The 12,155-nt window shown below is 32.5% G+C and overlaps 1 protein-coding gene across 1 annotated transcript in view; it reads left to right on the forward strand.

Annotated features, from left to right (window-relative positions):
* Nucleotides 1-12,155, forward strand: part of TRDN (triadin) — a 441,243-nt gene that overhangs the window by 227,596 nt on the left and 201,492 nt on the right. The window contains 5 exon segments of the mRNA XM_079147356.1: nt 1,440-1,468; nt 2,189-2,240; nt 6,948-6,980; nt 7,097-7,123; nt 9,192-9,218. Of these exon segments, the coding sequence (XP_079003482.1) occupies nt 1,440-1,468; nt 2,189-2,240; nt 6,948-6,980; nt 7,097-7,123; nt 9,192-9,218 (168 nt within the window).

Below are 12,155 nucleotides of genomic sequence, written 5' to 3' on the forward strand. Positions count from 1 at the left end.
AAACCGAGGTAGCTGAAGACTCCCTCTTCAAACCCTGATTCTTGTGGATTGAGTCAGAAGATTTCAGACATATAATGACAGAATTTTAAATGTATGGGTACAACACGAATCCTTCCACAGTTCCCCTGCTACTCATAGTTTACAGTTTAATATCCCCTTTATTTAGAGGTATAAATTAATGTCATGAAAAAAGTGTATTCCTGTAACTAGATTTATAATTTTGCATTTTTCTCTTTAGGTTCCTAGAAATGGAATTACCACATCAAAAATCAATACTAACTTTTTAACACCTTGGTTCTTTTTGTAAAGCTATTAAAATGGATTGTCACATTCTCCACTGTGTTTCTAGAACTGGTTATCTTTATTTTTTTCCATAGAACAACTTTACTGACCATCTAACTGCTTTTTGTGAATAAACAGAAGTGTACTGTCATCTTCAAACATGTCAGGTCCTTAACTTTGTTAGGGAAGTGAATCACAGATACCACCATATCACCACAAGGCACACACGTTCCTTAACTTGGGAATGAGCAAGCGTCCACTGTTGCAGGTTCTAAGACAGATAAACTGTCAGCCAGAAAAGAATCTGTTCTTCTTTAGCATGTACCAATCTTTTTTCATTATCATTGATCTAATTTCAGTAATAGAGAATTTCAATATTAAGTTGCATACAAGAAATGATGAAATAGAAATGTTCTCAGCAAAAAAAAATAAATAAATAAAATACACTAAGGGGTTTTAATTCCCAAATAAATGAGATACAAACATCCTCTTGTTTCATTTCAAGTGATAGCATCATAGATTTTATGCTCTAAATAGTATAAACGATAATTTTCTGATCTAGGCTGAATATGCCCCCATCTAAAAAGGAAAATAGATGTCTGTTGACCACAGAATACACATTCCTATATAGCAGATCTAAATATAATGTGTTCTTAAGTAGTACACATACAATACTAACCTATTTCTTTTCCATTAAAATGAGACTAATTATATATCTGTGTTGGAAGTGTATTGATTATCCTGAGTGTACAATGCAGTTTACCGGGACTTCCTTAGACTTAAACGAAGAAGAAACTACAAACTATATACATATATATAAGATAAATATATAGATATCTATATATATATACATAGATATACATACACACATACATATGCATATGCATAAATATCCAGTTGATTTTCTATTCAAATTATAGGTAGGTATTTTCTTTGTCATTTTTATTTCAAAAATATTCTCACCTCCCTACCTCACTCCAATGCTCATTCTTTTGAAAACAACATGGTTTTTCATTAAGCTTCATATTTTAGAAACAGTTCATAAGTCAATTCATTTTAGTGAAAATGATTTACTGTTTGTGTAAATTTTGTTGTGAGCTACTCAACTTGTTGATTTCTATTTTCTGTTTTACCAATAACTTATCTTTTTATTTCAGAGTCCAAGAAACAAAAAAGCCTACAGAAGGTTAGTATATATACTTTTCTTTTCCTGTCTTCTATTTATGAACCTGAAAGTAGCATTTTTCCTTAAAGGATCAATACTGAAGGAAAAAAAAAAAAAAAACTAATGGAATAGAGAAGGGGAAGAGGAAGAGAGAGAGAGAGAGAGAGAGAGAGAGAGAGAGAAGAGGGAGATAAGAAAGTCAAATCCTTATTAACAACACTGCCAAAAGAACTATTTGGTAATATTAAACAATTAAATCCTGAATATATTTACTTTTCACAGTTATTGTTTTCAAATTTTGCTTTACAAGATTGAACAATGTAATGTATCAAGCACTTATTTCATTAGAAAGTAATATATTCAGTTAATTTTTTAACACACCAGCATGGATTAGGAATCGAATGAAATCATAACTCATTTGGCAAATACACACCTGCATCTTTTGGACTTTTTGACATTTTTTTACTGTTACAAAGTATTTATTTGCACAATTTTTTTATTTGTTCAAATGTGTTTATTTAAAAAGACTGTCAGGTGTAAATAAATTAAAATGGTTAAACATTATAATTCATCATCAAATAAGGTTTTTCAATCAAATTATGGCACTACTTATGGTAATTGGCAGTACCTCAGAGCAACACTCATTGTGAAATTCAAAGGGGAAAAAATAGGGAGGGAGTGTGGAAAATCTATAGTCTAAGCAATGTCATGGTAGTAAATTTTATCTTTAAAGCTTTTAAGAACAATGGTTTTCTGTTTATATTTCTTTCAACAGAAGAGTCCAAGGGAAAAAGTAAGGAATGCATGCAAAATCTATTTACGTGTGGTGTGTGCTTTTTCTTTCTACTGCTATAATTGACCTGCTGGTGTATTTAAAGTTGCAATCTTGAATCTATTTTTTTTCTATGTTTTATGCATGTGAACTTTTCTGTTTTTTTCTGGCTTCTTTTTTTTTTTTTTTGTCAAAATGAAGAATACATGGCCTGCAGTGTCAGAGTGACCTGGAGAACATAGCCAGCTTTCTTACAGCCGGTTATGCAACTCATGCAAACACCTAGTAACACTATCAACAGTGTTGTAACAAAAATATAACCATGATACATTAATCCAAATTATCTTAAAGTGTGTGTAAATTTAGTCCTTACAATTGTTAGTTGTCAGTTCTTAGAAAACACTGAACAGAAGTTGTTTTTCCCGGTTAGTTTATAACCTTGTCCCTATTATCTTTCTTCTTGTAATCCATAAATATTTGATATGTTTACACAATATATGACATTTTGTCTTGATATGATTTTCTCCCTATAGGCACTATGAACTCTGTGTAATAACATTCCTTGGCATCCATATCTTAGGCATAGTTCAATGTACTTTGACACACTATTAAATTTGGTAACTATTCAGTATAGCCTAAGCGCCTTGAGGATTTTTTCTTTTGCAAGCATGTATTTCCTCTGAAGAAAATAGGATATGTTTAAAAAATCAAAATTTTAAAAGAATGTAACCATACTCAATTAGTTATTAAAAATTAGAACCGTTCCAGGAATATAGAGTTCTTAAGATCCCAAGGATAGAAACATCCGCTTTAAAATATATACCAATTTTTTAAAATGCTTATCTATGTTTTAGCCCTTACAAAAGTTAGGACTCTGAGACATTCTGTATTATAAGAGGCTCTAAAATGTCCTGTAGAAAGAATCATGAAATTATGCTACAACCCAGCCAGAGGGAGCAATTTATCTATAGAGAAGTATGTGTTTGTTCAGCACCAGATTTATGAGTGTGCACAGCTGCTGATGAGTTCTAGTGCAGGGATACAGAATCTACTCCATAAACCATTGCACCAGCAGAAAATGGAGGATAACTGGAGATTTTGAAAAATGCTATTAAATTATATATATATATATATTTTTAATATATATATATATATATAAAACCCTTAAGGTCCTCACTTTATTGCAGTTTATATGATCTAAACATTCCTGCAGACACACTGCAGCTCCTTGGCAATCTTCAGCACATTGATGTATTAATAAATAAACATGACTTCTTAGACCTTCATTTACAGCCTAACTCATTCTCTCTTTGAGATGTTTCATAGATGTGACTTGGGAAGTCATTGGCAGAAGAAATTGTTTTCTTTGAAACAGCTGTTAATTCTTTCCAAGTTAACTTGTTTGCTCTGATTTGTCATCTAGATTTGCTTTTACTGCTGCTATTATTGTGCCTTTGAATTTGATTTGGATTTTTTGTCTTCAAAATTGCTGCATTTGATTAGACTTATATTCTGCTTCCCCTTTTCTTGTTACTGTGAATTAAGAGGTTGTTTTCTAAGTCATGTTCTTTAAGTTCAAACCTATTTTAAGTTTAAAGATACTCATGGTTAAGGAAACCAGATGAAGTATATGTGGATCCTTCCTATATATTTTATAAATTCCTGATATATATACTTTTTCCAAAATAAAAAGAAATAACTCAGATGATCAGTTGTGAGTGTGATTTGGCGGTCCCTGTAGAATTTAATGATAAAATTATTTATGTTCACTAAAATATAAATAAAATTATATTTATTATCTTATTAATAATTATTTCAATTATTATTGAATATTCACATTTATTCATAATTACATACTACAATAGCCTATATACTGATATCCTGAGTGTTTTATTACATATCATCCCAAATTAGCACAGTATATGATTCAGGATGATTTTCTAACATGCTAGTGGTTTTTTTATTTTTTAACTTTGAAATCTCATGTGTAGCTGGTGTTTGATTTGATGTCCTGCTTCCAGTACTTTTTGTTTGGTTGTTTTCATCACTTTAAAAATGTCTTAGAAATATATTATAATGGATGTTTAATCTAGCAGTTAAACAATGCATTCAATTTGCCAGATATTTGGTAACGCTTTGGTTATGTTGGATTTTGCTCATTCGGCTATGCTCCTTCCACTTGGCCTGCAACCCTCGCTAAGGCCTGCTGTTTTGTTTGTTCTGCTGCCTGTGCGTGGTCTTAGAGTGTACAAGGTGCTCGTTACCCTGCACAATGATAAGCCTGAGGAATGGAACTGAAGGTTGAGGGATTGTATAATTACCATGGAGGGTTCTGTGACCCTGAGTGTTTTCTAAATACAGTTCATAGAATTCTTTCAGTATGAACATCTTCCAGATTTCTAATTTTATTTCACTAAATGAAACTTTAAGAAATTTCTCCAAACTTTTCCTTTAACTATCAGATTGTGTCTGTCTAATATATTTCTTGAAAATCTTTTTTAAAATTGACTTGACAAAACTTATCTAGTAAAAAGAAATAAGAATAGGAATGTGGATGATAGCATTTCCCATAAAACGAGTGCTTGCATTTCATGTAAAATTAGTACTCTTTATGTTGTAAATGTCAGCTTCCTCTTTTCTTTTGAGGACTTAAACAGTTTATTATTAAGTTAACTTGTTATAGAAAAGGAATGGAACAGGAATGAAGGAAGGACATGTCATAATACCAGGAATCTGTTTAGGATGTTCTGTTGTGCTGCCCCCACTCAGGACCCAACATTATGGGGTCTTCTCCACTGCATTGCTGCCCTACAGATTTCTAGGTTGCTAGTCCTTCCAAAATGCTGATTCTGTGAAAAGGCCTATTGTCCTCTTGTGGTGTGTTGTCTTCCTTTCTTCTTCTTTTTTTATATTAATTTTTTATTGATTCTTTTATTTACATCAAACATTAGCATTCATTTTGACAAAAATCACACAAGTATGAAATATCATTTGTTCTAGTTCAGACTTTCCCCACCTGCCTCCCTCCTCCTGCTCCAGTCCCACTGCTCTACTGATCTTTCTGCAGTTTATTTATAGTTTTCTTTTTAAAATTCGTATCCTGTGGATACCCTTGATGTTGGGATTCACTGTGCCATATTCATGTACGCACATGTGAAAGTTGGCTCCATTTTGTTCTACTGCTCTTCCCTTTTCCCCTCCCTGCTTCCTCCCCCTCAATCCCCTTTGTTTATTCTATTGATCTTTTCTGTTTTGAGGAAACTCCCACTCCTTTTTTCTCTCTCTTTCTCTGCATCCCTCCTGGACCCCACCATTTGGATTAGTTTCTATCATAGAAATATCTAGTTTATATCAAGAAAACATTGACCTTTGACTTTTGGGGACTGGCTTATTTCACTTAGCATGATAGTGTCCAGTTCCATCCATTTACCCACAAATGCCATAATTGCATTTTTCTTTATGGCTGAGTAATACTCTATTGTATATGAGGACCACATTTTCTTTTTTCATTTATCTGTTGAAAAGCACCTAGTGGTTCCATAGCTTGGCTTTTGTGAATTGTGCTGCTATAAACATTGATGTGGGTACACCAATGTAGCATGCTGGTTTTACATTTTTTTGGGTTTATGCTGAGGAGTGAGAAAACTGGGTATTCCTAGTTTTTGAGCAATCTCCACACTGCTTTCTAGAGTGGTCACATTAATTTGCAGTCCCACCAACATGTCTAACTTCTTTCCCATATTTTTGCCAATGTTTGTTATTATTTATGTTCTTGATAATTGCCATTCTGACTGGAGTGAAATGAAATCTCAGTGTAGTTTTGATTTGCATTTCCCTGATTGTTAGAGATGTTGAACTTCAAAAAAAATTTTGTCGACTGTTTGTATTTCATCATTTGAGAAATGTCTGTTTAGTTCTTTTGTCCACTTATTACTTAGGTTATTTGTTTGTTTTGGTATTAAGGTTTTTTTTTTGAGTTCTTTGTATATTCTGGTTATTGATGTCCTATCTGAAGAGCAGGTGGCAAAGATCTTTTCCCATTCTGTAGACTGTCTCTTCATGTTCTTCATTCCTCTTGAGTCTAGAATAATGCTTTGTGTCAAACAATACTGACAAAAGTAGGTTCTTAAAAAAAAAAAAAAAAAAAAAAAAGTTAGCTAAGAGAACTCCTTGAGGAGCATTTGTATTAGGTCCCTCAAATCAGGCAACTAGTTTTTGCTTCCTCCTTTTGCTTCTTAGTTTATTCTAGTGTCCTCAAATCTGTCCCAGCAAAACATTTTTCTTAGCTAAATTAATATCTCCTTAATATAAGAATATATTAGAAAAAGGCAGTCAATATGAAATCTTTCCATCTTAATTTTATTCTGAGAATTATTTTAAAGCAGCAATAATAGCTATCCTTTGTGTTTATTTTTCATTCCAAATTTATTTCATGTTGATCTAAAATGATAACAAATTTAAGGTTTTCCACCTTTTAGGACTGTTTATTTTTCTGGTTTATTCTTCATGAAATTTTGAACTCCTGTAATATCCAGAATTATTTGATACTACTCTGTGAGAGAATTCCCAAGGGAAATGGAAGGAAAGATTACAATATGCAATTGTAGTCTCTTAATGGTATTTATTAATTGTTGTAATCCAGCATCAGCATTGTTTATGTTAAACAATTAAGCTGTGATTAATAAATTGAAATGATGATGATGATAATAATAATAAATTATGTTTCAGAACAGGAAAAGAAAGAAAAACATGTAGAACCAGGTAATTATTTAAAGCATTCTATTTTCTTAATTTCATATTATTCAATTGCAAATGAATGATGACATATAATGATGAAGTATAAATGATGATTTTTTTTTCTTTTATGCTTGATACAGCAAAGTCACCAAAGAAGGAAACTTCAGGTGAGTTAGTTTGTGACTTTGGACTCTGTCTACCTGACAAGGACCATGTGTAAAGGATAAGGCAGTAAAGGTCAGGGAATCTCAGCTTTTCTTTCAAATTCTTGACAAAAACTTAACATCAAGGCATTTTTGCAAAATGAAAGCCCAATAATATACTCCACCCCAGTTACTCAGTGTGAGGGCTGTGAACCAACAGCATCTGATGCTGAGGGTAGAAATGCAGACTCTTCAACCCCACCCAGCCCTGCTGAATCAAAAACTGCAATTTATAATACCTGCAGTGGACTTACATGTGCAATGTTTGAGAAGCACAGTGTTTTGGTTTAGTGTTAAAAATGCAAAGAACAAAATAAAACATGAGCAAAACACTTCCTGTGAATTCCTCCAGTATCTCTTTGCTTTTCAAATATGAAATATTCAATTCCAGGAAATTTTCTCCTTCTATTCATAATGTTACTTAGTAGTATTTCTTGAGCACTTTGGGGATTTGTCTTGAAAGGAGAGGTAGATTTACTCTCAATATATTTGCACGCTAAACCGAGAATCAAACAACTAGACATACCAACCCAATCAACAAATACTGAAAGTGCAGTTAGTATGCATACCAAATCATTTTCTTAAAGATCTCTAGCATTTTAAACTTCTCAGTAAGTCATTTTGAACGAAAACATCTGATGTTGATTTTGACTGACCAAATGCCACCCAAAGAACCTGTGGTTTTTTTTTTTGTTGTTGTTGTTGTTGTGGGGAGGGTGTATGGGCTGGTGTGTGTTTGTGTTTGTGTGCACATGTTGCAGGCAGTCTTCCCCTCATATAATGTCACATAGTCATTACTCCAGTTTTATTATATTTTAAATGGATATAGTATTTGCTCAGTATTATGTACATAACCAAGCAAATATAGCTGCTGCACTGTGAGACTGCCCCAGTCACAACCACAGCAAACCACAGGTTTTAAAGGTCTTCTTTTTTCCAGTTTGTTAAACCTACTTTGATTCCCCCAATCTACACAGGTATCTCTCCAAAGAGTTCCATAGCATTGTTTCCTTATCTTTACAATAGCATTTAGTATACCATCAAAATTATGCTCCCTCTTACTTTTTCCATTTTCAACAGTTCTTAATTAGAGAATAGAGATGATATTTATATCTTTATCCTCAGAAGGCTTATTGTGATTCCAAGCACACAGAGGGTACTTGATAACAGTGTATTAGGTGAAAGAAGGACACCAAATAGAATAATCCAAGTTTTTAAAATTTAAAAACTCAATGAGTTTCAAATATATAATTTACAAGATGAAGTAATGGCACATTTTACCATCTCACATTAACAGCTATGCCATTTAACTTTGGGAAGGAATGCTTTGTCTGTAGAGAACAACCTATTTGTTCAAGTGTGCATTCCCACAAGTACTCTATAATACATTTACACTTATGCACATATGCGAAAGATAAAATAGAGCATACATCTTAGAAATGTGTAGGGGCATACCAAATGACTATTGGTGTAACCAGCTTTAAGAATCTTCATAGCTAAATATTTTTATGTCTTAAATTGAACACTACAAAATACCATAACAAATTGCTCCAATTCATCTGTTCATTTCAGGGTGTGATTACAGTGTAGCCACTTAGCAGTAATTAGTTGTATTTAAAAAATTTAAACAATTGGATGATCTGCCAAATAAATTATTTCTTTTCATATCATTTTATAGAATTTGAGGAAAATGTATTCTCCTGAATATATAAACAATCAGATCCTTAGCTAACTTGAAATGGAAAACAAAATGAATGAGTCATGAAGGATCATTCTCTGTTGGAAGATGTATGAATAGTAAACCCCAAAAAAACACAACAACAAAAAAATCTGTGGTTCATGAATATATTTAGAGTATGTCAAAGAAATTGTAGTGTTATGTATTCTTTCTAAGATTTGCTGTTTATTTTTTCTTTTGGTTGCTAAGATTATACATATGGTCTTTTAAGCAATGAAAATGACCTTAAAGTTATTTTATAAAAGCACAAGTAGACTTGTGATTAACACAGACCTTCTTTCTTGTCATTAACAGCTGCAGCTGAAAAACAAGTAAAAGCAAGTATGTTCAATAAAACTTTTAAGTGGAGCATATTCTAGCAGCTTATTCTCTTGACTGTTCTGCTGTAGACATTGCTAATGCTGATTTTTGAGCTGGATTGCCAAATTTTTCCTGTATGATTTTTTGCTGTGTTGCAATAATATATCGGCTTACTTATTTCTGTCTTTTCTGTGAATTCATGCTTCTGACACTTTATCTGGAGAACTTTCCTGTGTAAAGTTTAATTTGTCCAGATAATAACCTTTCTTCAAATTGTAATTTATTTCACACTTTGCAGATTAAGTGATCTCTTCAATTTCTTAATTAAATAATTCTTTCATTATTCTAATGCTTAATCATTTGAACAAACCAGTAGGCAACATAATTAATCTACTATAAAAGTTCTTTAATGAAATGTAGCCCCTGACCCCAATATTTTAATTGTTCTTTTGCTATCATATTTTTTTCAACACATGTAACCTCAGATTATGAAATATTGACTGGTAACTACAACATATTATGGCATTTGCATCAATGGTAGTCTTGACAATGTGCTCAGGGAGAAATGCTGATTTTTTTGTTTGTTTGTTTGTAATCCTTAATTTGATAAAATACCTAACAGGTTGCCATTAATGGGAATTATTTAAGCATAATGGCTAGTATTTTATTTTTGGAAAAAAGATGGTTAGCTTCTTAAGTTTTGTATATATAATTCATGGTCAGTTATATGCATGATAAAATACATTTATATTTTCCTTTGGGTTAGTTGTATAAGTGCTGAGGATACTAATACATAAAACAGTTACATATTTCACTTAGTGTTATGCTTCTTTGACACAGTGTAACACTGGTAGACATAACAGTGAATTATTGGAATATATGTTAATTAGCCAGGTGAGAATGTTTTTCCTTTTTGAAAAAAGAACATTACAGTTGGAATTGTTCCCTTAGATACTGGGACTTTAAAAGTGAAGTTTAGCATGAATCTAAAATTCCGTTTATATTTCCATGAAAAATTTTGAGTTTAAAGTTGAATGTAAAACTAATTGGAACTCTATATTATGAATTGTTCAGTATGCTAGTACTTAGTCTGTAGAAATGCACAATCAAGAAAATTTGTATAAACAAACTGATAATTTTGCAGCACTGGTAAACTTTAGACTGAAGATTACTCTAAAAATTGACATTTTCTTAGTAGGAAAATGTGACATATAGATAAAAATATTCATCTGCAATGAAAAAATCTGTAAGATCTGCCAACTATGAAACACACTATCCAATCAAGTTTTGAAAAGATCAGCATGTTTTGCAGGAAATAGCACATCAGGTTGCCAAATCATTTAAACTCAAATGAAACATTTTGAGAGTTAATAATCCACTCCTTATGTGGTTGACACATATGAACTTGACACGGACACTTTCCTTCAAAGTAAAATTAATTAGAGATAACTCACAAACCCTTTAAATTTTCTAATAACTATGTGATCAGCTAGTTTTCCAAATAAGAACTGGATTCTTGTTGTTTTGGAAATTACAACTGTACAACATAAGATGCTTTGCATTTTTGCTATATGTAGTGGGCTGTTTGTAAAGTCAATGCTCAAGATAAAAATTACATATTATTACACATACTCTTGAAAAGTCTTTAAATCATCCATGTAATATGATGCACATCGTTTTGTGTATATAACCTGAATATCTGGGGTACAAATTTACATTATCTTAAGTTATGAGAGCAAATGAGAAAGTGAGACATGTAGCTGAATTAACATGAATCAACTATTTATGTAATGCAATTCCATGGTATTGAATTTGATAGGAAAGGTGATATTGACAAAGTTAGAGCAAATCCATGGAAAATGTAAAGGGAGATTTGCCATTAACACTGGATTGAAGGAAAAAACTAGAAGGTAGATTAATTTAGTGGAGTGGAACTGTTTCCCAGATACTGATGAATAACCAGAATCACACCAGAATGAATAACCAGAATGCCTTGGACCAGGGAGGGATGCCAAATCTAGATTTTACAATTTCTGCAAGCCAAATCAGATAACTTTCTTTCTCAGGGCACAAGCAAGCAATGCTTCAATGTGTCTCCCCACACATGGTATAGTCACATAGAGGTTGATAATGCAATTAGTCATTTCCAAGCAGGGAGAGGATCAAACAAACAGGCCATTAGAATGTAGAGTAGTTCAGATGTTTAACACTAATTGTGATAAATCTTCAAGAAAGAATATAGCAGATGTTGTTTATTTAATAGATTGACCACATTGCCCCACCTTTATTTATTTGATCAATGACCCTTTCAAGGATCAGTGTTTTCTGGTCCTTGGGAGGCACTGCTAAGGTTAACTTCTTCCATGTTGAGGACTTTGAGGCTTGTATCAAGTATCCCATATGTGTGTTCAACCAGCCTGAGGTCAATTTGAATTTTGAGCAAAAATTTCATCAAATACCAGGTCAGGGCCAAAGTCTAGTCATTTTTAAACTGTGGATTTAAATTTATACCCCCAAACCCCCCATAACCCAACATTTTTCATCCTCTGATTTTTAAGCCTATATTCATCACTCTAACCACGCTTCAGTGTCTAAATGTGTGGGTCAGACATCTGTCACCTGACTACCAGTGCATATCAGGACCATTGAGGAGAAGCTGGTATGCACAATTGAAAAGTTAAGTCATTTTGAATTTATTTAATCATTTAACATTAAAATAATATTTGGAGACAATTTGTTTTAGCAAAATGCTACATTGCTGGACTCAACTGTAAGTATCCTGGCATAGGAATTTTTGAGGAAAAGGAATACTGACCTAAACCAGCACACCTGATATCAAATAGAATATGTGCATACCAAACATGATCATGAATCTCAGAATAGTCATGGTCGACTATACTATCCCAGGGTAATTACTGCTAAACCATCTTCTCAATTGATCAGTCAGTATAATAATTT

Source organism: Sciurus vulgaris (assembly GCF_902686455.1).
Source record: "Sciurus vulgaris genome assembly, chromosome: 7".
Taxonomy (NCBI): domain Eukaryota; kingdom Metazoa; phylum Chordata; class Mammalia; order Rodentia; family Sciuridae; genus Sciurus; species Sciurus vulgaris.